Source organism: Tetrao urogallus, assembly GCF_951394365.1.
Source record: "Tetrao urogallus genome assembly, chromosome: 7".
Classification (NCBI taxonomy): Eukaryota; Metazoa; Chordata; class Aves; order Galliformes; family Phasianidae; genus Tetrao; species Tetrao urogallus.
Window position 1 is genome coordinate 33,204,910 of NC_136820.1, and position 21,978 is coordinate 33,226,887.

The 21,978-nt window shown below is 36.2% G+C and overlaps 1 protein-coding gene across 1 annotated transcript in view; it reads left to right on the forward strand.

Moving 5' to 3' along the window:
* Positions 1-21,978, forward strand: part of PLXDC2 (plexin domain containing 2) — a gene marked incomplete at both ends in the record, with an annotated part of 233,776 nt that overhangs the window by 189,846 nt on the left and 21,952 nt on the right. Inside the window, 4 exons of the mRNA XM_079538477.1 lie at positions 5,107-5,202; positions 6,089-6,170; positions 20,431-20,491; positions 20,853-21,006. Coding sequence (XP_079394603.1) covers positions 5,107-5,202; positions 6,089-6,170; positions 20,431-20,491; positions 20,853-21,006 — 393 coding nt within the window. The remainder of the gene's footprint in view (positions 1-5,106; positions 5,203-6,088; positions 6,171-20,430; positions 20,492-20,852; positions 21,007-21,978) is intronic.

The following is a 21,978-nucleotide window of genomic DNA, read 5'->3' on the forward strand; positions in this document are numbered from 1 at the left end:
GATGGGTGATAGTCACAGACCATTGCTGTAGCAGAGTTTTTGTATGTTGTTCATAAAGCAGAGCCTGCTTCACTGATTTTTTTTTAATTCTCAGGTTATATGTCCATGAGATTCAACTTCCAGGTTTGGCAGATTTTCAGTAACATTTAGAAGAAACATAAAATGAGTATACTTAGAGAGTCTGACTTTTGGTGTAAATTCGAGTGTGTATGTCCATAACAAAAGCAATTGTGATGGCTTCATTGCAGACATGTTTTTTCTCAATGTCTTCAATATAAATTAGTTAATCTTAACAGTCTTAACAATATGAAGCTGTTTAAGGGAAGAAGAAATCACTTTGACATTCTGTTTCCCTTATATTTATTGTGATACCATCATACCATACATGTGGTACCACGCTGACAAAATATATAATTGCATGATTGTTTTCTACTCAGTAGTGCTGAAGTACAAGAGCTGCTCTGAACGTAATACTTTCTATTTTACTGTGTTAGCCCATGATGTCAGAGATGGGTGTTGGTAATATGGCAGTAGGGGTTGAACCTTCCCGTCAGTATTCTGTTACATTTTGTTGTAGTGTGACAGATGGCAGCAGAGAGGCACTCTGACAGAATGGCATCTGACATAGAAGTGTGGATAAAGCAAAGGTGTAGAATTGAATTCTTCCAACAAACAATCAAACCAATGTTTGATGAATATTTATGGAGACAAAACAGTGAGTGTAAGCGCAGAAAGGTGGTGGATGTTGCATTTCGGCAGTAGTGAAAACAATGGTGGGTCACCTCTCTGGTGCAGATTTTGACAAGCGTGGTATTCAGGCTCTTGTTCATGGCCAATGAAAATACATAGCTAATGGCGGTGACTATGTTGACTATTGTTTTGTAGCTCAGAATTTGCTCTATCAAATAACGCTACTGTGCTCTTTGTATCTGTTGTAGTTTGTAAGGAAATAAATAGGAAGCATTACTTTTGGAGCAACCTACATACCATGCAATTGTGTATAGTGCAGTAGGTGTGTGCCACTCTTCTGTGTCCTTTACATTTTTCAGAAATTGCTAGCAGCATAAAGTGGATATGTTTCATAAATTCTTTACTTCAAATTGATTTCTGTACTTCATCATTTGTGTTTTCTACATCAGCTGGACTTAAAAATGAAAGTACAGCTGTACAAATACATATGGCCATGTATAGCAGTTTTTGGTAGGCTTATGGCAGATCTTGATTCCCTAGAAACCTTTCACTGTCAAAGTTTTTTTATTTTTGTGAACATATAATTGAAAAGCTCAGACTGTCTTCTCCAATATATTCATGTTTCACTGGGTTGCAAGTTTTAGTTCAAGAATGCTGTACGAGGAAAGTTATTGCACAGTGGAAAAGTACTAGAGAGATTATGCATTTGGACACATATTTAGAATAGTATATTGCTAGCTACTGACCCTTCAGGTATGTTACAAAGACACTGCTGCTCTCTGGTGCTCCATCTCCGCTCTCTATTTTGTACATTTAGTTAACTGGAAGTTCTGTTCCATGGAATATTTACATGTCATTATTTAGTTTAAAAAGACTGTGATAAAAGCAGATAGAAATGCTTTCTCACTCCAGTATCTTGCACATCTATAATTGACTGATCTACCATTTAATCCCTTGAAAGAGTTCTTTTAATGGCCTTCTGACCCCCGCATGCTATCTCTTTAGGCCACTTACCTCAAGTAGCTGGTGTTTTCCTGTGCTTCTTTTCTTCTGGAAATGCGTCTTTGGATTCATAGTCAAAGATAACACAAATATATTCCACAGAAATAACCAATAAGCAATTTGGTAATTTGTAAGTTAAGCCAAATGTACAAAATAGACCCTGTTACTGAAAAAAAAGTGTAAGCTTTTCATATTATACAGTTATAAAAGGTATTTGAGATAACCAGACCTACAGAAGAATAATTTGTGTGGATAGGAGAAGAATATCTGCATGTTTTCTGAAATTCAGAACCAGAAATGATACTTAAGAAATATGTATGTATGCAAAAGTCCTTCTCCTTTCCTCCTTTTCCTGTTAGAGCTGATACTGTATTGCATCTGTTCAGCAAAATACCCACGTTATTTTTTGTCTGTTGCTAAAATAAATGATTTCTCTTTCTCTTGCCAAGTTAGGGCACATGCTGAGGTACTTGGGCCCATTACTTCTTTGTGATTCTGCATTTATATTTGTCTGTAAAATAGTTAAAGAGACAGCATAACACAAAGAATAACTTCCACCTGAGTGAAGGGCATGTGTCATAAGCTGAAGGGGTCTTTGTGGAGTGATTGAGGGAGAGTGAAAGAGGACAGTACTCACATTTCAGTTTATCCTGTTGAGTTTAACGTTTCTAGCCTGTTTATTTAAGATGCAGGTTCGGAATGCTAAATAGAAAAGGGTGCTCTGCACAGCAGGTTTCCAGTCAGACTTTCAAGGGAATCTACACCTGCATTTTTACAGCCTAGCCATGCACATGAATTTGAATGCTTGTGTGTTTAATTGTCTGCCTGCAAGCGGTTAGAAAGTGACTACCCAACTACCACTTTGTGCACAGGTTTCCCACAGTAGACAGTATGCAGTTGGCACAGCCCTCTTCTGAGTGAAGGAAAACAAGATCCTACCTAAGTATGCCATGCAGAGGGGTTGAATGTGATCAGTAGTCATGCTGGACAATGCATGATTAAAAATATGTGTTTTGATACCAGACATAGTTCACTTCAACATCAGTGTTTTGGCAGTTTCATGTACTGGGTGAGATGAAAGTGTTTGTGACCTGGATTTTTGGGAAGTCCAAAACTCCTTATGCCTTGGTAGCCTTGCATGGAGTGTGCTGGGGAATATTCGGAGTAAACAAGATTATAACACAGCAGTCCATACCAAGGCAGATGAAATGAAATGGATTTCAGCTAAAGTGCCAGCAATTGCATTTTAATTTAAGCGTTTTTGGGGGTTTGTTTGTTGTTTTGTTTTTTTTTTTGGACAGAAGTATAAAGATTTCTGTGGAAACATATTAGAGCCTTCGGCATTGGCAGGAGTTCATTTCAAATGCATTTTCTGATCATTCTGATTTGGAAGGTGCTCTTATAGGAGTTATCATCCTGGGAACACAGACTTCTTACTGCTGGAGAGAGATTTTCCTCACCCCAGCAAAAGATTAGCTTTGTCTTAAAAACCCTTTCTTCCTCTTGGGTTTGAAGGATGTGGCTAAATAGAAGGTATTTGTTAGGGAAAATGTTTGGCACATTCCAGTTTCTGTCCCTTATCCTGTCAGATTGAATTTGTAGGTAAAAAGCATTGCTAGCTCAACTGAAGGTACACTTCAGACCAAGAGAGAAATCTCCTATCAGAAGGGGTTAAGCAACAGCAAAATCAGCCTCAAATAAATGGCAGGAGGAAGTGTTTGGCAATGCTGATAGTTTGGAGCTAAAAAGAAATATCATTTTCCGAAAACCAGGTGCTGACTACAAGTGCATTGGAGCTTACACAGTGAAGGAGGACAAAGCTGCTTCCCACTCAGCAACCCTGGCGAATGCAAGAGAATTAACCCACCTTAGTGCAGCTCTGTTTCTGCCACCTTCTCTGTCCCCCAAGATTCCCCCTGCTTATTCCAACTGATACCAATAACTCAGTGGTTATTTTTTGTATGCAGTGAAGAGAATTCCCAGGTTTATTTTTAGATGTTTATGTTATGTTTAGATGTTCTTCATCCCTCTTTGACTAGTAAGCTTTGTACCCTTACAGCGAGAGGCGCCTCAGCCATGGGACACCTTGGATGCACTTTTTCTCTTCCCTTAAGACTAATATTTATTTTGTAGATTTATTTGAATCATAGAACCACTAAGGTTGAAAAATGCTTCTAAGATTGTCCACCTGCCACAAACATTACCCTCTAAATGAGATCCCAAAGCACTACATCCCCCCTTAAACACCACCAGGGATGGTGATTCCACCCCTTCCATGGGCTGCCTGTTCCAGTGCCTAAGAACTCTTTCTGAGAAGAAATTCTTCCTAATATATTTTCTTTCTGAAAAATGCCTGCAACATCCTTCCTACCAGGAGACTGAAGAATACTGCTGTTTTTTGCTATGTGATTTTATGCCAACCGGGGAATGCACTTCAAGCTGCAAAAACACAGCCTTTATACCAAGCAGCAAGGTGTAATCCTTTGTGTGTAACCCTTTATTCCTCTCTGGCATGGTTTCACAGAAATCGCTGATTGTATTTAGCATTGATTTCATTTGAAGTTTAGCATATCCTTCAAAGAGGATCTGAATTTGAATCCAGGACATCAGGAAATCATTATGTCAGACTGGCCATATGGTGTGTACTTTTAACTTGCAAATTTTAAAATTTTCCAGCAGTTTGCATTGCAGCCATACTCTTAAAATCTGGTATACTCAAAATAAATAATTACTAATCTTGAAAACAGAGATTGCATGATGCTTTCGCTCTTATCTCGTTCTTCGATTTTACTGCTTTCAGTTTGTTCACAGCCCACAAGAACTGTGCACTGACTATATTGAATTTCTTCTTTGAGAAACTTGGGTGCAGTCAGCTTGTGTCAAGATTATACATTACAGTGCATATTTAGGAGGACTTGTCTTTATAATGTAATTTTCTAATGTTTAATGCATTTAGATATGAACTAGCCTGTAGCTAGCAAATTTGATTAAGCAGTGAAATCAGTTTTGTTTGCAAGTTTTGACAATAACTGACAAAATGAGCATATAAAACATATCTTTCAAGTACGAAGCTGAAAAACAACTTAGGAGAGCGAGAATCTGAAACACACCCTAAAATGCCTGACAATTTGCTCAATAGAGTTTCTACCTAGATGAACAAATAAGAAGCTTGAGAGCTCGCTCAGCATTTTCACAGTCCTTTGCCAGGAACAGGTACCTATTTTGTCAACACTTCCTATCAATAGCTTTTACATATTCCTTCAAAATGTGTAAAGTTAAATACTTATCCTTGAGGAAAATTGGTGTCATGTTCAACTAAGGTACTGTGAGCAATCAATATATCCACTATTTTTCACAGTCTACAGACTGCAAAATAATAGAGTATGAAAATATTTTATTTTTCTTTCCTGGTAGATGTCCGCAGAAGAACAATTTACGAATACCACAGGGTGGAGCTTCAGATGTCAAAGATTACAAATCTGTCAGCTGTTGAAATGATACCTCTTCCAAGTAAGTAAACTGTAGAATGTGAAGGAGCCAGATCTGGGGTACAGCCTCAGCTGCAACACACATACAATTTTAAATATTTTGTTTTACCTGTGAATTTGGAGTAGGGACAGATTCATTTATCTTCTCTCAGATTTATTCTCAGCTGAATGATGCATTATCCAATGCATCTTCATGTATCTTAAGTTAGTTTGTAGGTACACAGCTCCCATTAGGTTGTGAGTGAAATCTGTGCCAAATAATTTTTCAAAAGAATGCTCATATTGCCTTTAAATTCTTTTCCTCAAGAAAATAGAGCAATTTTCATGCTTGCTAAACAAGCACAAATACTACTAAGTACTTTGCATCACATCTGAAAGGAACATCCCCAAACACATATTGCAATTCGTTCATCTCTTTTGTTCAAAGTGATGTTTAGTGATATTGGAGTTTAAACTGCCAGCTGTATTGTTGTGAAAAAAAGAAACTGGAAACTATCTTTCATTTTTTTCTAATCTGATTGTATTTCTTGTACACTTTCCTGCCGATCTTATTGTCTGTATGTGTCTATATGATAGCAACACCAAAAAACACTGAAGCCAGGGAAGAAAAGTTTAATGAAATATTAAATAATTTATAGAAAGATAAAAACTCTGGCAATGAAGCTGAAAGAGCTGTTGTGGAAGTGAGATTACATTTACAAATGCATACAAATGAAATCCTACAGATAAGATGTTCCTCTGTGCACTGCCTTATAGTAGGCTGGTTTTAGTCTGTTATTTTGAAAATCTGTGAACCTGTATATTCCCTACATATATATAGTCAAAAGATGTATCCTTCTCTCATACTTTCTGTGATAATTACTTGTGAGACTACTGTAATAATTTGTGTTTACTTACCTGCTTCCCAGCTTGTCTCCAGTTTAACAGCTGTGGTCCCTGTGTCACTGCCCAGATTGGTTTCAACTGCAGCTGGTGCAGCAAACTCCAAAGGTAAAGAAAAGGATTTTTCTTTTTTGACATGTATATGCAGCTGTGCTCAAAGGATATACAAAAACATTTCCAACTGCTCACTCAGCACAGAGAGATGTTATATTTGGGGTTTACAAACATTCATTCACATACATACTGGTAGACCTTACTTGCATTCTTTAGCCATGCAACATTGTCCTATTTCACTTCATCCATTTAAAAAAAAAAATAGTTAAGAAGGGTCAAAGGAATTGTTTTAGAAATTGAGCCCTTGTTCCTATTTTCTTTATCCTGCTTTAAAATTCTTTTGAAGGACTACATGAGAAGTAGAAATCATAATAAAATTCATGTTTTCGCCCTATATCCATTGCTTTATCAAAAACAATTTTACTGCAGAGAGATCTGGGTGGCATTGTAACTATAAAGACACACTTGTTCTGTAAACACCAGATTCTTTTCTCTCCTAATTTCTCATAGTTAGTGAGCACATTGGGTCCTTCAGCCTCTCACTGCCACATTCATGACAGCCTACTCAGTAGTAGGAACAAATTTTACTCTGTGGAGCAGTTGGAGCATAGACAGTAAAATGGAAACTGCAGCTGAAGCTTTTCCAAAAAGTTCTTTGGTCACTGACCTTCACTGACCTTCATAGAATAAATTTATGTAGCACTGGTTCTCTCCCACTAAATGCAGAGGCATAATGGATACGTTGTGTTTTTTAGCCCTAGTGATTAGGCTCAGAAATCCTGTATATAAATGGATGCATAATGAAAGGAGAAAAGGTTATTGGCATTCCAGAATAGTGAGTGCCATGATAACATTTTGAAGAGCTGAAAAATAGCTGATGAACTTTATATGAAATTAAGAACTTGGGGTCACTTCTTTGTTTTCTTAAGTCTCATCTCTCTCAATAAGTGGTTTTTTGTTGTTGTTGTTGTTGTTGTTTGTTTTGCAGAACCTCAATTTCTGTGGAATTAAACCTAAATTAAATCATTCTGTGAAAATACATGTCAGTCATCTTCAAGACTGAAGATAGTAACAGAGAACTATTCCAAGCAAGCATGAACAGATATTGCTTGCTTTAGCCAATTTCTTGCTTTCAATCATTTCTTGATTCTCCTTCCTTTACTAAATGCCGTAGCACTGTCTGTTGTTTTGTAGGCAGTGTTCTCATTTCTGTTTGGATAAATTTATTTATAACAGGTAAGATTTGAAGAGGCAGTAAGGTTCAGACTCTTACAAACATCTGTCAAACTTTGAGATCTTTCATTTTCATCTGTTTTTCATAGCTTCTGAAGAACTGCATTTCCTAAGTTCTAAGGTTGCTGGAAAATCAGTTGTGCTGAGAACGGAAAGAATTTTATCTTTCACCATTAGCAGAAAGCAATATCAAGCATGTGGTTGCACTGTGTTCCCCTCCATGTATTTAAATGAATTTGTGGCTGCCCATTCATAACTGGCAAGATGTAATTTGCTGATGAAAAATATACAGTTTTAACACAGCTATTTTTATTCAATTAAAATCCACATTTAAAAAAGTCTTATGTATTTCCCCATGAAGATCACACTGCAGTCAAAGATGAACTGCTGTGAAGCAGTTCTGCTGTTTCCCAAAAGCATTCAGTTCCACACTGCTGCACAGTTTTGTCTTTGATGATCTGCGACAGATAGGCTTAGCATATTTATTTTATATCATTACTAAATGTAATGAGTCTGTAATTTCATAAGAGCAGTCTTCAGAAATCATTTGACTAGCAGCAAAAGAAGGAACTGGAATTAATTCCTTAAAAAAAAGGATGCATCCAGAAAAGCAAACTGAGATTATGCCACTGCACAGGAATCATATTTAATTTAAGATTTTAATTACTTAAATTATTTAAATTAAATAAATGACAATTTAAAAACAGTCATACTGTCCAATTTGCATCTGTAAGAATGAATGACAGTAAGCTGGATTTAAGCAAAAGCAGGAATGTTTGTAGAATCATAAATCAGCTTTGATTGAAAGAACATGCTGGAGGTCATCCAGTCCAACCACTTGCTCAAAGTGGGGTCAGCTGTCAGCTCGAGACTTTGATCAGCTGGGTCTTGAAAATATCCAACGATGATCCTCTGAACATCTTACTTTTATGCTAGATTTTATACCTTATTTCTTAACTTCTTATTTTCTCCAGTTCTATCAAGAATCACATCTGATATAGTAGGTGGAGGTAAAGTTCATGTGAACAGGCAACTTACTTTTCAAAATGTGAAGATTGGGTGTCTTTTTAGTAGTGTTATAGTTTAGGATCATTGTGATTGGGAATCATTCCTGTTAGCTTTGTTAATTTTCTGTTCTGTATGATACTCACATCTGCATACTAGTCCAGTGGCTCTGTTTTATCTCGCTGTTTCTCTGCATGTTTATTCATTTTAGAAATATACAAAAAATCTTTACTCCATTACTCTTTTTAGGTATCTAGATTGCAGCAGAGTCCTCAGAATCATCAAATTCAGTACCTCGTTATGTTTTTACTCCCTTCAGAAATAAATACATTGTGTTAAAATGTTCTTTCCGCATGTGATAGAGTATTTCAACAAGAATACCTAACTATCCTGGTTAAAAATCATAAAGGATAGAAAGTTTTGAGTTCCTCCAACACAGTAGTTCAGTTTTTTCTGTGTCACTGCCTTGTAAATCACTGTTGACTTTTATCTCCTGTTGTGATAAACATTGTTCTACTACAGGAGAATAAAATCTGCTTAGAAAAAACAAGGGCAAAGCATTATGTGAAATATCAACATAGACATTTCAGAAATGCCTAGAATAGAAAGTATTTTAATATTTACACCTTGCAATGAGTGGGTACTCTAAAGGGTCTTTAAAGTAATCAAAAGTAGAAACTTAGTAGCACTGCCCAAGGAGTGCTTCTGGGTTGCAAAGTGGGGAACGACTGGACTTGTGTATCTGGGGAGTGAGAAAAGAAAGACTGTCATTCTTGGCTTATAGGCAAAGCCTAGAGGGGAAAGGCATCTAGCCCTTGGTGCAAAAGCCTGAGCTTGGTACTGGTGGCATCCAGTATACCAGTACCACTAAATGATCCAGTGCTTTGCTTTCTGTAAAGGTAAACTGCCTGCTTGCCAAAAGAAGAGTTTGATGGAGTAATGAGGGTCACAAGTGTGACTGTAATATACCATGAGTTCCTCCTCTGAAGCTGCAGTAACACTTTGGTAGTCTTTGGTCTCCCAGAACAAATATGCTTCCATGTAGATAGCAAGCAAACACATATCCAGTGGGAATAACTGTTGATCAGTTCTACAGCCCCTTTTTTTTCTCAACATGACCCAACAACAACAGTGCTATTGAGAATAGCTTTTAGTATTTTTTCTTTGCGTAAAATTTAAACCTTATATTGAATCATTCAAACAATAAAGTACAGGTGTTGGAAAAATAGAAAATGCATGTAAAACCCATAGCTGCAAAAGGAAAGTAGACCAAGAGAGCCATTGCAGAATAACTGTACCTCCCCCATGTGGGCAATCTATGTTGGAATGAAAGTAATTTTTTTCTTCAACACAGTGGCTTGTTTGCTACTGTAACTTCAGCTCAGCTGCTGTGCCCACTCTTGAGTCTTCAGAGAGGTAGGTTGTTCTTAAAGGTGATTCAGAGCAAAATCCTCTAATACTCTCTGTGTACTTCAGTCACAGTTTTAGTTTTCTTAAGGGATCATCACTATTGGCCCTGATATCCAGTATGAAGTATGTAATGTAGTCATGTCATGACTAAAGTAAAGGCACACTGTTTTCATGTGACTTCAGCAGATGGAAGATCCGTTGTCAAGATTATTTTATATATATATATATTTTTTATGTTATTTGAACAGTTTATAAAGGGGAGAACTTTTGCATTCATGAAAAAAGCTAAGTATAAATACAGACACTAAGTCACATAGCCTTCTCCTACACATGGATCTGTGTCCATACACCAAAAACACTTAGTAGTCACTTGTGGCTGAAACTTCAAAAATTTGCCCTCCGTTTTCTCTCACGTACCAGCATGCAGAAACAGGTAAGTCATTGCTGTTTATATAATCTTTCTGTGCTGCAGAAAATGTTTGTGTACTCTAGGCATTTGGTATAGCCTCCATGTTAGAGATGTCATTTTTAGGGAAGTCATTGAAAGCATTATGACAATTTTGCTACTGCGTTACAGGTTCAATTTGTACAACTTGGTCCTGCTGATGAAATGGTGAGCTACCTTAGAAGTATTTGCCCAATAAAGAAATTAAGTTTAGAAGAGCTATCACTGAGCTAGGATGGAAATACGATGATTAAAATGATTGAGGAGTTCAAATTCTGTAGATACTGATAAGTTTGTTTCAATGAACTTCAGGAAAATCCTAGATTTCAGCGAAGAAATAATGTTGTGGCAAGAGCCACAAACAGTTTAGGTGATAGTTTTATTCAACTGTCACTGTTGGTACCTATATTTAAATTTTAAATCCTTCAACTTCCTGTTGCACACTAGGGGCACCTATAAGCCTAAGCAGCTCAGTCCACAAGGGGATTTTGCTAGCTGGCTCATTTAGGTTTTCAAGAGAAGTTAAGCAGAATAAGAGCAGTACTAGAAGTACCTTTTCAACAAACACTGCAATTAAGTATCTAAAACCCCAAAGGTCTCTAGAGCTCAAATACATTTTGCTGAAGAAATGCCTATAGCTGACTGAGCAGCGAAGTCACTGAATGCCACGAAGCCCCTCCTCTCATTATGCACCACACTACCCTTTCAAAATATTCATTGAGGAACAAAGGTAATTGAATGTGGATCCTCTGAACTAAAGTCATATCTGAAAGGTGCCCGGGACCATTAACTGGTAAGGTGCTTAACCATGTGCACTGAAATGCATAACTCCCTTGCATGACTCCAGCTTTGAGCAGCTCCTCCTGGATTATTCTGTGTTATTTTGTGTTTCTGATCCATAGAGTGCAAATCTTCCTTTGAAATATGCCCTGGAGCAAACTGAATAAGTCCCTGAGCTGGGGTCTCTGTGAGAAGTGGTAGCCAGGACTCTGTGTGCTCTAGGCAGTTGTTCTGACTGTGATCACATGTGCAGTTCCCAAAGCTTCCTGCAGTCTCAAGAGAATCCTGAACTAAAATGATGAGGGGATCCTATTTCTCCAATATATCCCATGAACGGAAAGAACATCAGTAGTTGGGTAACTGAATTGTTATTGCTTTGCTTTGCAGAGTCTGTTCTGAGCAAAGTGGAAAATTAGAAATGTCGGTGAATAGCAGCAATAAATGAATTTAAGTTTTGATGTTTCTGATCTTTTTTATGATAATTACTGCTCACGTCTAAGCACGTAATGAACAAAATTATTTTGCATACCATATTGATTAGCTGGAAAGTGGTGAAGGGAAAAGTTTTAGGTATTTGAGTTTCTTAAGAAAAAAAAAGGTTGTTGCAACCTCTATGAAAGCTTGAATTTACTCTTTTGCTTATTCTTTTAGAAAAAAAAAAAAGAGACCAGTTAATTTTTAAAACTTTTACATCTGGAAATCTTGGAAGAGGAGAATAACTGCTGAATCACATATTATCCTAGTACAGTCTTATGTAATCTGATATACTAATCAGTTAGAAAAGCCATATCCATCCAGAATTACAGTATTAGCACAAAAATAAATATTACATTATCTGACTGCATTAAAACCATGACTTAGAAAAAAATATATTAATAAGAAGCACAGGATCATTTTCTACGTATAACTGACTGATAGGTGTCTGCCATCTCATTTTTATTCTATAGTTAATACTTCAGCCAAGGTCATAGATTTCATTACAGAGCAAGGAAAGGCAGTGGACAAGATCAGGATCAAAAATAATCAACTGACAACACAGACAGATTAGCTTAATTGTGCAGTGAAGATTAATAAAATCACCTTCGGTTATTTTACCAAAACAGTAAATCAAAATCTATAAGTTTTTTACTTAGATCTTCTCTATAGACTCTTCAAACATTCTATACATTCTTATTCCCTGAAGTTTTACTGTGGATTTGATGGATGAAGGATTGAAGGTTTTGCCTCAGCCTGAAAATCTTTTTACTCCTATCCTGACATTCATTACCTACCATTTGTAGAGCTCAATTTTCATTAAATGCTGTTATTAAGTGTTTGGGGAATGAATGTGTGATTGACTTTGTTCTTTTGGTTTGTTTTTTTTTTTTTTTTGGTTTTTTGTATTTTTTGTGTTAAGGATATTCCATATTTCAACTTAAAATTCAAAGATGAGGAGAAAACATGCTTCTTTATTCAAGAAATTCAAGCTGTTTTTACTACAACACTATTTAGCTGAAAGTAGTGTGCTGTTATTACAAAATCAGCCTCAGTATCTTAGCCATTGAATTACCAAGAAAAAAAAAAATGAGACATTTGTATGGATTAAGTAAACCACCAGAGGGAGCATATATAATCCAATCAGTGTAATAGATTCATATACAAATGACAAGGAAAATCTCATTTTAAATGCTTTAGAAGGGCTAGACATTTAAAATATAGTGTATTCTGAAAAAAAAATCAATAGGTGTAATTCATGAATTTGCTGATTATGCTCCTGCTTTGGGCAAAGGAAAGAAATGTGCCCAGACTGACTATCTATACAATCTGTATTCCATCAACAGCAATTCGCTATGCTGAAGTGTTTTTATATGAAAAAATGTCAGAGTCTTAACACGTGGGTCCTAATAAGCAGTTTGTTGAATTAGATCAAATCTAGTCTGTGATAAATGAGAAGTAATGTCAGTACTATTTTTCTAACTAGTATGCTATTTCTTTCCTGATTACAGAACAATCATATTGAATATCTGAGTAGAAATTCTGTCTCTTTATCAGTCTACTCTGCTTAAACTATTGCATACTTTTCTTCCGTTGAAGAGTTGAGACAGCAATAGGTCATTTTTATCAAGTGCAACAAATGAATGAATGGATGTGTAGATTTGTCAGCTGATAGAGATATGAATAAGAAACAGATTTATACTTTATTGAGTAGAAAATTTTTCCACGCCCAATTTCTTCAAATCTTTTCCAAGCTGCTCTTTCTTGATTTGACAAGTTAATTTGAATGCATGAACTGCAAGAATCTGTTAGGAAATTAGCATTCAATAATTGAGAATTTTTTATGCATGGTAAGCCTGATGGGAGCAAAGCAAGAAAAGAAAATGGATTAATTCTCAAACTAAGTGAGCCCATGATGGTATTGTTTCAGATAGGAAAAAAGCAGCCTCACAAGATGTCTTCTTAAGTGGAATGGCAATTCTATTTTTAAGACAGTGTAAGCTTCTCACTGACCAAAGTCTTTAATTCAGAAGTACCATTGTGGAACATACAGCTCTTATTATGATTTTATGGAAAGTTAGCATGCAACTAGATTAACTAAATTTTCACTGTGATTCATAATTGTATAAATATCAGCCTCCACAAATGCAGTACTATGAATACAGTTCCAAAATTGTGTGTTTTCTTTGTGCAGAATTCTTTCTTGTTTTGTTTGCACACATTATAAACACTTTAAAAACTGCCTTAAGCCTTCAGTTTGTCACTTTTTTCTGCTGTCATTGCTCCTGCTTCCTTTTTCGATTTGTGAATAAGATATTACAGGAGCAGTAGCATATTCTGGCTAAGCCATAATATCTCTGCACTTCTCTTGCTGATAGCTCAGTTGCTGCTGGTGCCCACTGGTGCTGAAGTAGCTATGTAAAGTATTACTCAATCACTGTGAGTTCATGTGTGATAACAGAAATACAAACAGATGTACCAGCAACACCAGGCTGCTTTCAGCCTGTCAGAAGGTCTTTACTACTTCTAATATTATCTCAGTGTGTTTTATAAAGGAGCAAAATACCAGGAAAAAGTATATGAATAAGAATGAAGTTTGGCCAATATGAATGAGGTTGGTGCCTTGATGTATGTAGCCTCAGACATGGGGTTTTTTAATATCCTTTCCAGTCTTATATATGTGGGAGTACTGTAGGAAGTATAGCAGCTGTGGCTTGATGTCTGCTGATCTGGATTTCAGAAACTGCACTTAACTCTTGATTCTGTTATATAATTCTGTGTTACCTCAGCTGAATCCGTCCTATGTTCTATTTTTTCATCTCTGAAGTGGAAAAGTAAATATTTTCCTCAAAGATGACCTTCACGTCTTTATTTTGAAAAGAAGAGTAAAAATACCCCTGGAGGATGTCTGTGTAAAACATTATAAAGTAGTTTTCAAAATGCAATAAGCCATTTTTAAAATTTATTTAACAAGAATGAAATGTAAGGTAATTTGAGGCAAAGAAATAGAACACCAACATATGAGCATTCTACAATTAAAGAGATCATTTTCAGTAGTCAAAGATAGAAATAGTTCAGAAAATAACATGTAAAAGTAAGAAAGGGAGGTTAATTGGGCTAGTCAATATCCAGAGTGTAAAATATACACAATAGTGCTTCAGATCCAGTATAGTCCTTATCAAAACTAAATTTCAGTATAGCTCCTTCCCAGAGAACGTGTTTAATGATTATTATTTTCTGCTTATTCTGCTGGAAAATCTGGTACAATAATCTCACAAATTTGACTCTGGGTCCCTCTCACAGACTCCTTTTCCTTCTAGTTATTCAAAGCAGACCGTAAGTAAAAACTTCTTTTTTATTCCTTATCTGCTTTTCAGCATGTTTCCTTTGTTGTTGTAAGTAACATTAATATTATAGAAAAAAAAACTCCTATTCTTCTTTAATCAGAACACTGACAAATCCCATTTAAACTAGGATTATTTCTTTCTATGAATTGAAAATAAAACTTACCTCTTTTAGCCCACATCCATTCTTAGACTCTTGCAGCAGCAAGAATTCTCAGTGAGAGTCCATATTTCTTAATGACTATCTGCTTGTTACGTCAGTTATGAATATTATCTTACTCATTCAATCTCTTTCACTGTATAAAACAGCTTCTTTACAGCTGAACAAAAACAGAAACAGCTGGAAAAAAAAAGAACAGTTTAACAACTTTTCACTTCTTTGTTTACACAATGCTTGAGAATGTAATGTATTTTATTTTAGTTCCTGTCCCATAAAATTGTGGAACAATCATTGGTTTGCAGATTGCCTGCTGGGATTTGTGTCAGTAATCTCTTTCATCATGCTTGTCATCACCTGTGTGTTGTAAATTTTGTGATATGAAACACTAAAACGATAATGGAATTAAGTAGTACAGGCATGAATATTCTGCATCAGATATTCACTCTAATTTAGTAATTATATTTATTCTTTTTAGAAGTGTTATTATAGTACAGACTGTTTGTATTGCTGTATATTTCTTCTTATTAAGCTTGTTGCCTTAGCTGTTCAAGAGAAGAATTTGTTACAACAGAGTGGAACAAGTCCTCTAAACTGTTAAAAAAAATCATCCTATTCCAAAATAAATTTTAATTAAGCAACATATTTTATGACAGGATAAACAAAAATAACATATTTATGCTTAAATTTAGGTATATGATTGAGTATATTGAGCTAGTTAAGTGCAAATATTTTGTATAGAGCACATACAAGGGTACTCTAAATGTAATGCCTCCTATTTTGTTGGCCCATTATGTCAGATGCAGATGTTGGTGGAATGGCAGTAGAGGTGGAACCTTCCTGCCAGTATTCCATTACATTTTGTTCCCATGTGACAGATGGCAGCAGAGGGGCAGTCTGACAAAGTGGGATCTGACATGGAAGTGCATATGAGGCAAAGGAGTGGAACTGAATTCCTCTGTGCAGAAAGAAAATGGCACCTATTGACATTCACTGGTGCTTGCTGAACTTTTATGGAGACCAAAGAGTGGATGTGAGTACAGTGAGATCACGGGTGGTGCATTTCAGCAGTGCTGTCTGCAGTGTGAAAAACAAGACAAATTCTAGACAGCCATGCACTGCTGTTGCACAATGAAATGAAGAGTGTCTATCAGCTCATCAGTGTGAATTAGGTAATACTGAAAATATATGTTTTGTATGTTTAAAAAAAATAGTGTTCAGTAGCTGAGAACTTGGTCTATCAAATAGAGTTTCCATGCTGCTTGTATATGTTCTATTTTCCTTAGAAGTAAATAGGAGGCATTACTTTTGGAGCAACCTACATGAATTCATACTGCATTCACTCACAGTCACACTTCATTTGATAAAGTTTTGTATGTTCCAAGAGAAGTTGGAAAGTAATGAAGTAAGGGAAGTACAATAATTTTTCCAGGCAGCATTATGTGACAAGAAAGTGATATTCTGGGCATAGTGGAACCAAAATGGAGTCTGTTTTGCAGGAAACAGAGACAACTGCAGACTGAGAGCAAACATAATGTCTGATGCATTTTCTTCCCCAAAAAATGCTGATTGTTTTATTTTTCACTTGAACCAACACCTCTAGCATTTAATTTTTACTTCCTATCTCATCATCATAATCATTCAGAATGGAAGTACCCCTCAGCTCCCTCAGCTTGTGAAGAAGTTCTACTTTAAAATATTTCAATTCTTCTCCTAATTAACTCAAAAGCCCAGCTAGTGTCATCATTTCTTCATTACATTATGAGATTTCTTTTGTGGTTAAAAGCAGAAAAGAGTTCTACCTGTACAGTTTTCCACTTTGTTTTCCAGATTAACTTTTTATTTAGAAGTCGCTAAATATTCTAACTCACCTGAATAATTACATAGTATTTAAGAAAGCATTTCAATTTTCTGGAATGCTCTTCAGTTCCCAGAAATCCATAGTATATATACTGTTACAGATATTCAGGAAGAATAAAAAGGGAACAGTACACTTAAAGGACACATGTACATTTTAATGTGCTTCTGTTCTGATACTGGCTCAACGTGGTTTTTCCATTCAGACTTTGTCCCTTCCCAATAATTTTCCGTTATGTTTCTAGCTTTTACAAGTTAAACCTTGATGACTCTTCTGTGTAAAGAGTGTATGATTTGTTATTTTTATTAATTCTCATTGAACTCCCTTAAAAGACAAAAAGCATAGAATTTTGTCTCATGCACTTAATGAGCACCTGTTGTCATTTAAATATTCTTTGCCAAATAGAGATACATAGCATCTGGTAGATCTGATGACATCTCCATATCTGTTCTAGCTATATACAGTCCACTGGAAGGATTCTGACATCTTTTTTTGTTACTTAGACTCAGCTGCATTAGTTATGCAGAATCATTATTGTTATATACATGCAAATACTTTAATTCTTCATTTGCTCCCTGAACCAGTACTCCCCACTTCCACTGAAATCCTGGAATTCTTTACATTCCATGAATGTTCCTATTCTCATTTCATAAAATATATTTGTTATTGCTTTGCTAAAAGCAGATTTGGGTCATCACTTGAAAATGAAGTTGCTATAAAATGGCCATGTTGACAGATGGCATAAATGGCATAGCTAATCAAATCTGCTGCAATGTTTTTAATTGCAACAGGGAATTATCGACATGCTACTAAATGAAGGTCTTAAAAATGCATTCCATAGAGCAAGTGGTGGATTGAAATGACAGTTTTCAGAGTTCTACCCCAGTGACACAGCAATGATGGTAGCCACTACATCTGAAGTCTTACTGACATATGCCTCAAAAAAAGTTGACAAAGTTTACTTGGAACCAAGTGCATCTAGCTCCTGTTTGGACTCATTATTTTATCAACAGAAAATGTTTAGTAAACAGTGTGCAGGATTTGGTGTATTTTTCTCTGAGGTAGATTCATTTGAAAAATATCTGATTTACATGTTAGAATGAGGCATTCTAAAAAATCAATTCCTGTAATGCTATTTGCCACAGTATTTCAACCATTTGGTAGAAGAAATTCAGAACTTTATATGGTTGCATTTGTGATAAGTTTTTTTTCATGTAATCTTTGGAACTTTAGTTTAACACCATTTAGATACAAGATTAGGTCTAAGGTTCATTAATCCCTACTAGATGTAAGTACTGTTGGGTCTGAGCATGTGTATGTATTTGCCATTGTTGTAGGAATTTATGAAGTAGTTCAATATCGTATCTAAACATTGGACTTCATTTTCAGATGTTCAGAACAGCCATAAACCCATTAGATTTTAGACAGAGTGGTATGAATGAAATACAATGGGTTTATTAGTGTTCAGTGCATCTGAAAATTATATGATTTCTCCTTCAAGACAGAAGTTACTAATTAAAGCTTTCAAACATTATGCTCTACTTGTACATGGACTGTCACATAATTTCTTTATGCTTAGCAAGGTTCTCCTTTTTCTCTCAAACATTCATGGAGGCAGAAGACCCCAAAGGTGGGGAGAGAGCTCCCAGCAAAGGACTCATTTACTCACTAGTCACAGAATCACAGGATTGTAGGGCTTGAAAGTGACCTCTGGAGATTGTTTAGTCCAACTCTCTGCTTAAAGCAGTTCCCTACAGTAAATAGAACAGGAAAGCATCCAGGTGAGTTTTGAATATCTACAGAGAAGGAGAATTCACAGCCTCTCTGGGCAGCCTGTTCCAGTGCTCTGTCACCCTCAGAGAAAATAAGTTCTTTCTCATATCCAAATGGAAATTCCTGTGTTCTAGTTTGTGCCTGTTGCCCCTTGTTCTTTTACTGGGCAGCAGTGACAACAGCCTGCCTGGCCGCCTCCTCTTCACAGCAGCTGTTCAAACATTTGTAACCTTTGATACAATTTCCTCTCAGTCTTGTCTTCTCCAGGCTGAGCAATCCCAGGTCTCAGACTTTCCTCATAAGGGAGATGCTCCAGACCCCTTACTGTCCTTGTAGCCCTCCACTGGAATCTGCATTAGTTCTTTGTCTTTCTTGAACTGGGGAGCCCAGAACTGGACACAGACAGCAAGGAAAAGGAAAAAACTCTTCATGTCAGTATTTCTGTACTTTAGTAAGGAAATCTCTATACTACTCTGTGATACTTTTCTGTTTGAGGAGTTTGTTTTCTTTACTGCAACAGGCTTTTGGAATAGTTAGTTGCTATGAAGTGAGTGATAAATGACATCTGTTAGGGATGGATGTGCTTCTGTATTACCATTACTAAAGGTGGAACAAAAATCAATGCAAATGTATCTAATGAGAAAAAAATGGTTTTCTTAATAATATTTTGTCAAAGATGTAGATTTTGCTCAGAATAATTATACAGAGAATTTTGTAATACCAAGGGATTTGTTACAATTATTTATATCCCCTTTATTTCTATAGAAACACTTCCAATTCTCCATTTTTCCAAAGTAGACCACGTTTCCTGTTTCTGTCTGATGTGTATTAGCATTTGACATATCTTGGCACATTATTGAGAATGAAAAATTGTAAAAATACAAGTAGCTGTAATAGTTGCCTTGTTTGCCAGCTTTGTCTCATTAAAAAACAAGTGAGAAGGTTACTTACTATCCAAACAGGTAAGTTATGACTGTGGGTGCCAAATGACATCATCTGGATATGCAAAAAAGTTTAAGAACCCTAACTGGGGAGAATCACTTTCAAAGCAAGGCATTATGGTTCAGTTCTCTAGCAAACTAAGTTACTGTATAAAAGCTTGCAAAATGTTGTTTGCCACTGGAATCATTATATTAAAACGTTACAAGCTGCCTTGAAATTTCTCTGTCATATATTGCAAATAAGAAAGAACATTGAAAACAGTTTATCAACTTCACCTGATAGGATAAGAAATATGCATGTGTCCAAATTTTCTACTGCTAGTGAGGAGGTGGAAACAGCTATATAGTGTTCTCAAATTGTCTTCAGTGTTCTGTTCAGTGGAGCTGTTATCTAAAGCCATGAACACTGATCTCATGCTAACATGTGTATCTCAGTGTCTTATTCTTGCCTGATAAAAGAAGTGACTGGTTCATTACATCCTTTGTAGGACTGCATTTTCCTGGCTAATGAATCTGGACAAAAATAATTAACCCACTTTACATCCATATGGCTGACATCAGACTTAAAGATCTTATGGCTCAGTGCAGCCATAAGTGTAATTATCCTGTGTAAGGGACATATTCTTATTTTAAAAATATAAATTAAAAAAATCTATAATAATAAATCTCTCACTGAAATGCCATTAACTGAAATGGATGAAATGATTAACTCATACTGCAAGCAAAAGCCTCTTGAACAAAAGTAACACCACAGAAGTCATATGGATTTTAAAATAAATCACATCATTTATTTATTCTTTCCATCATTCTCTTCTCTTCCTCTCCTGTCCTTTTGTGTTTTTGTTTTCCTCCTATTTCCATCTGGACAACTTATATCTATTTCATTATTTAAAGGTGCTCCAGCGGATTTGACCGTCACCGGCAAGACTGGGTAGACAGTGGCTGCCCTGAAGAGGTATGTGAGTAGTTCTCAGCCTATCAGAGGTCTCTCATATGCTTATGATGCTTTTGGTTATCACATTAGAAAGAAGGGTTTCAAGGCCAAAGACATGCTGCATATATTTTTATCAAGTGGACATAAAGTAAAAACACTGTAAATTAAAAATAGAAGTACCAGAAATTGTACATTTTAATTTCTTTTCATGAAGTAGGAATAAAAGAAAAAGATGCCTGATGCTGGTAGTGGTGAACTACTCTAAAAGAGGCACACAGGGTGCTCCTGCACCAGAGCAGTTCATTTTCAAGATTTTCAAGATTATTTATCTTATTGCTGGTTCTTTCCCAGTGTTGTTTTTTTGGTTTTTTTTTCCCAACAGTCAAAAGATAAGGTTTGTGATAAGGATATAAACACAACTGAAGCACCGCTGTACTCTACAACTACTCTTCAACCGACCACCACAAAGTTCCGAGTTTTGACAACCACCAGAGGATTCACCAGCTCCCAGCTGCCAACCAGCCTACCCACAGAAGGTGAATTATGTAGATTGATTTAGCCTGTAGGGCAAATATGTCATTTAAAAGTCTAAGAAAAAATTTCCTCTGTGTTCATGTTGTCCTTTTCTTTTGGGGGCAGTGGAAAGAGTGGCAAATTAGTCAAAGTAGTATTTGATATTACCTTATTGCATCTTCCTCTTGCAAAGTTATGTCTTAGACATAAGGGAGAACTTTCTCTCTCAGAGAGTGGTCAGGCACTGGAATGGCTGCCCAGAGAGGTGGTGGAGTTGCCGTCCCTGGCAGTGTTCAAGAGGCATCTGGATGACGTGCTGCGTGATGTGGTTTAGTGCTAGTGGTGGCAATGGTGATGAGGAGACGGTTGGACTGGATGATCTTGTAGGTCATTTCTAACCTTGTGATTCTATGATTTTATGAAGGTAAGCTTGAAGACAGAGGGAGGGAGTGCTGAAAGAGCAGACTTCTGTAGAATTGTGGTTACATATTTTTAACCACATATTCCTTTAACTAGCAGGCCACATTCCCAAACATACTGAAATGGATAAGATCCTGTTAAAATTACTGAAGAAACATCCAGAACAGAGTTAATGAATTTTGGATTCCTTTGTGTATTGTATTTAGGTGAAAACTGGAGGTAACCCAAATAAACAACCTTTTTGAATATTTCTGGTTTAGCTTTTTCAGTTAGTTGACAGTGTCATTTTCACGTAGTGCTCACTGTTTCTATTGCTTCTGAGCAGAATTAGTTGGGTAAGTGATGGTGTGTCTGTTTTCATCCTTGTTTCACTGCTGCTTAAATCTTCCCTTTCTGTGGAAGAGATATCCTGCTCTCCTGCTTCTGAGGGAAATTCAGCTGAACAGAAAATTTACCCAGATTACTCAAATGGCATCTGTAAAATAGAATAAAGCAGGTGGGAGATGTCTATTGGAATTGTATGCTAGCATATAGGAAAATACCAGATGTGCTCAGAATTTGTAAGTGGCACATGA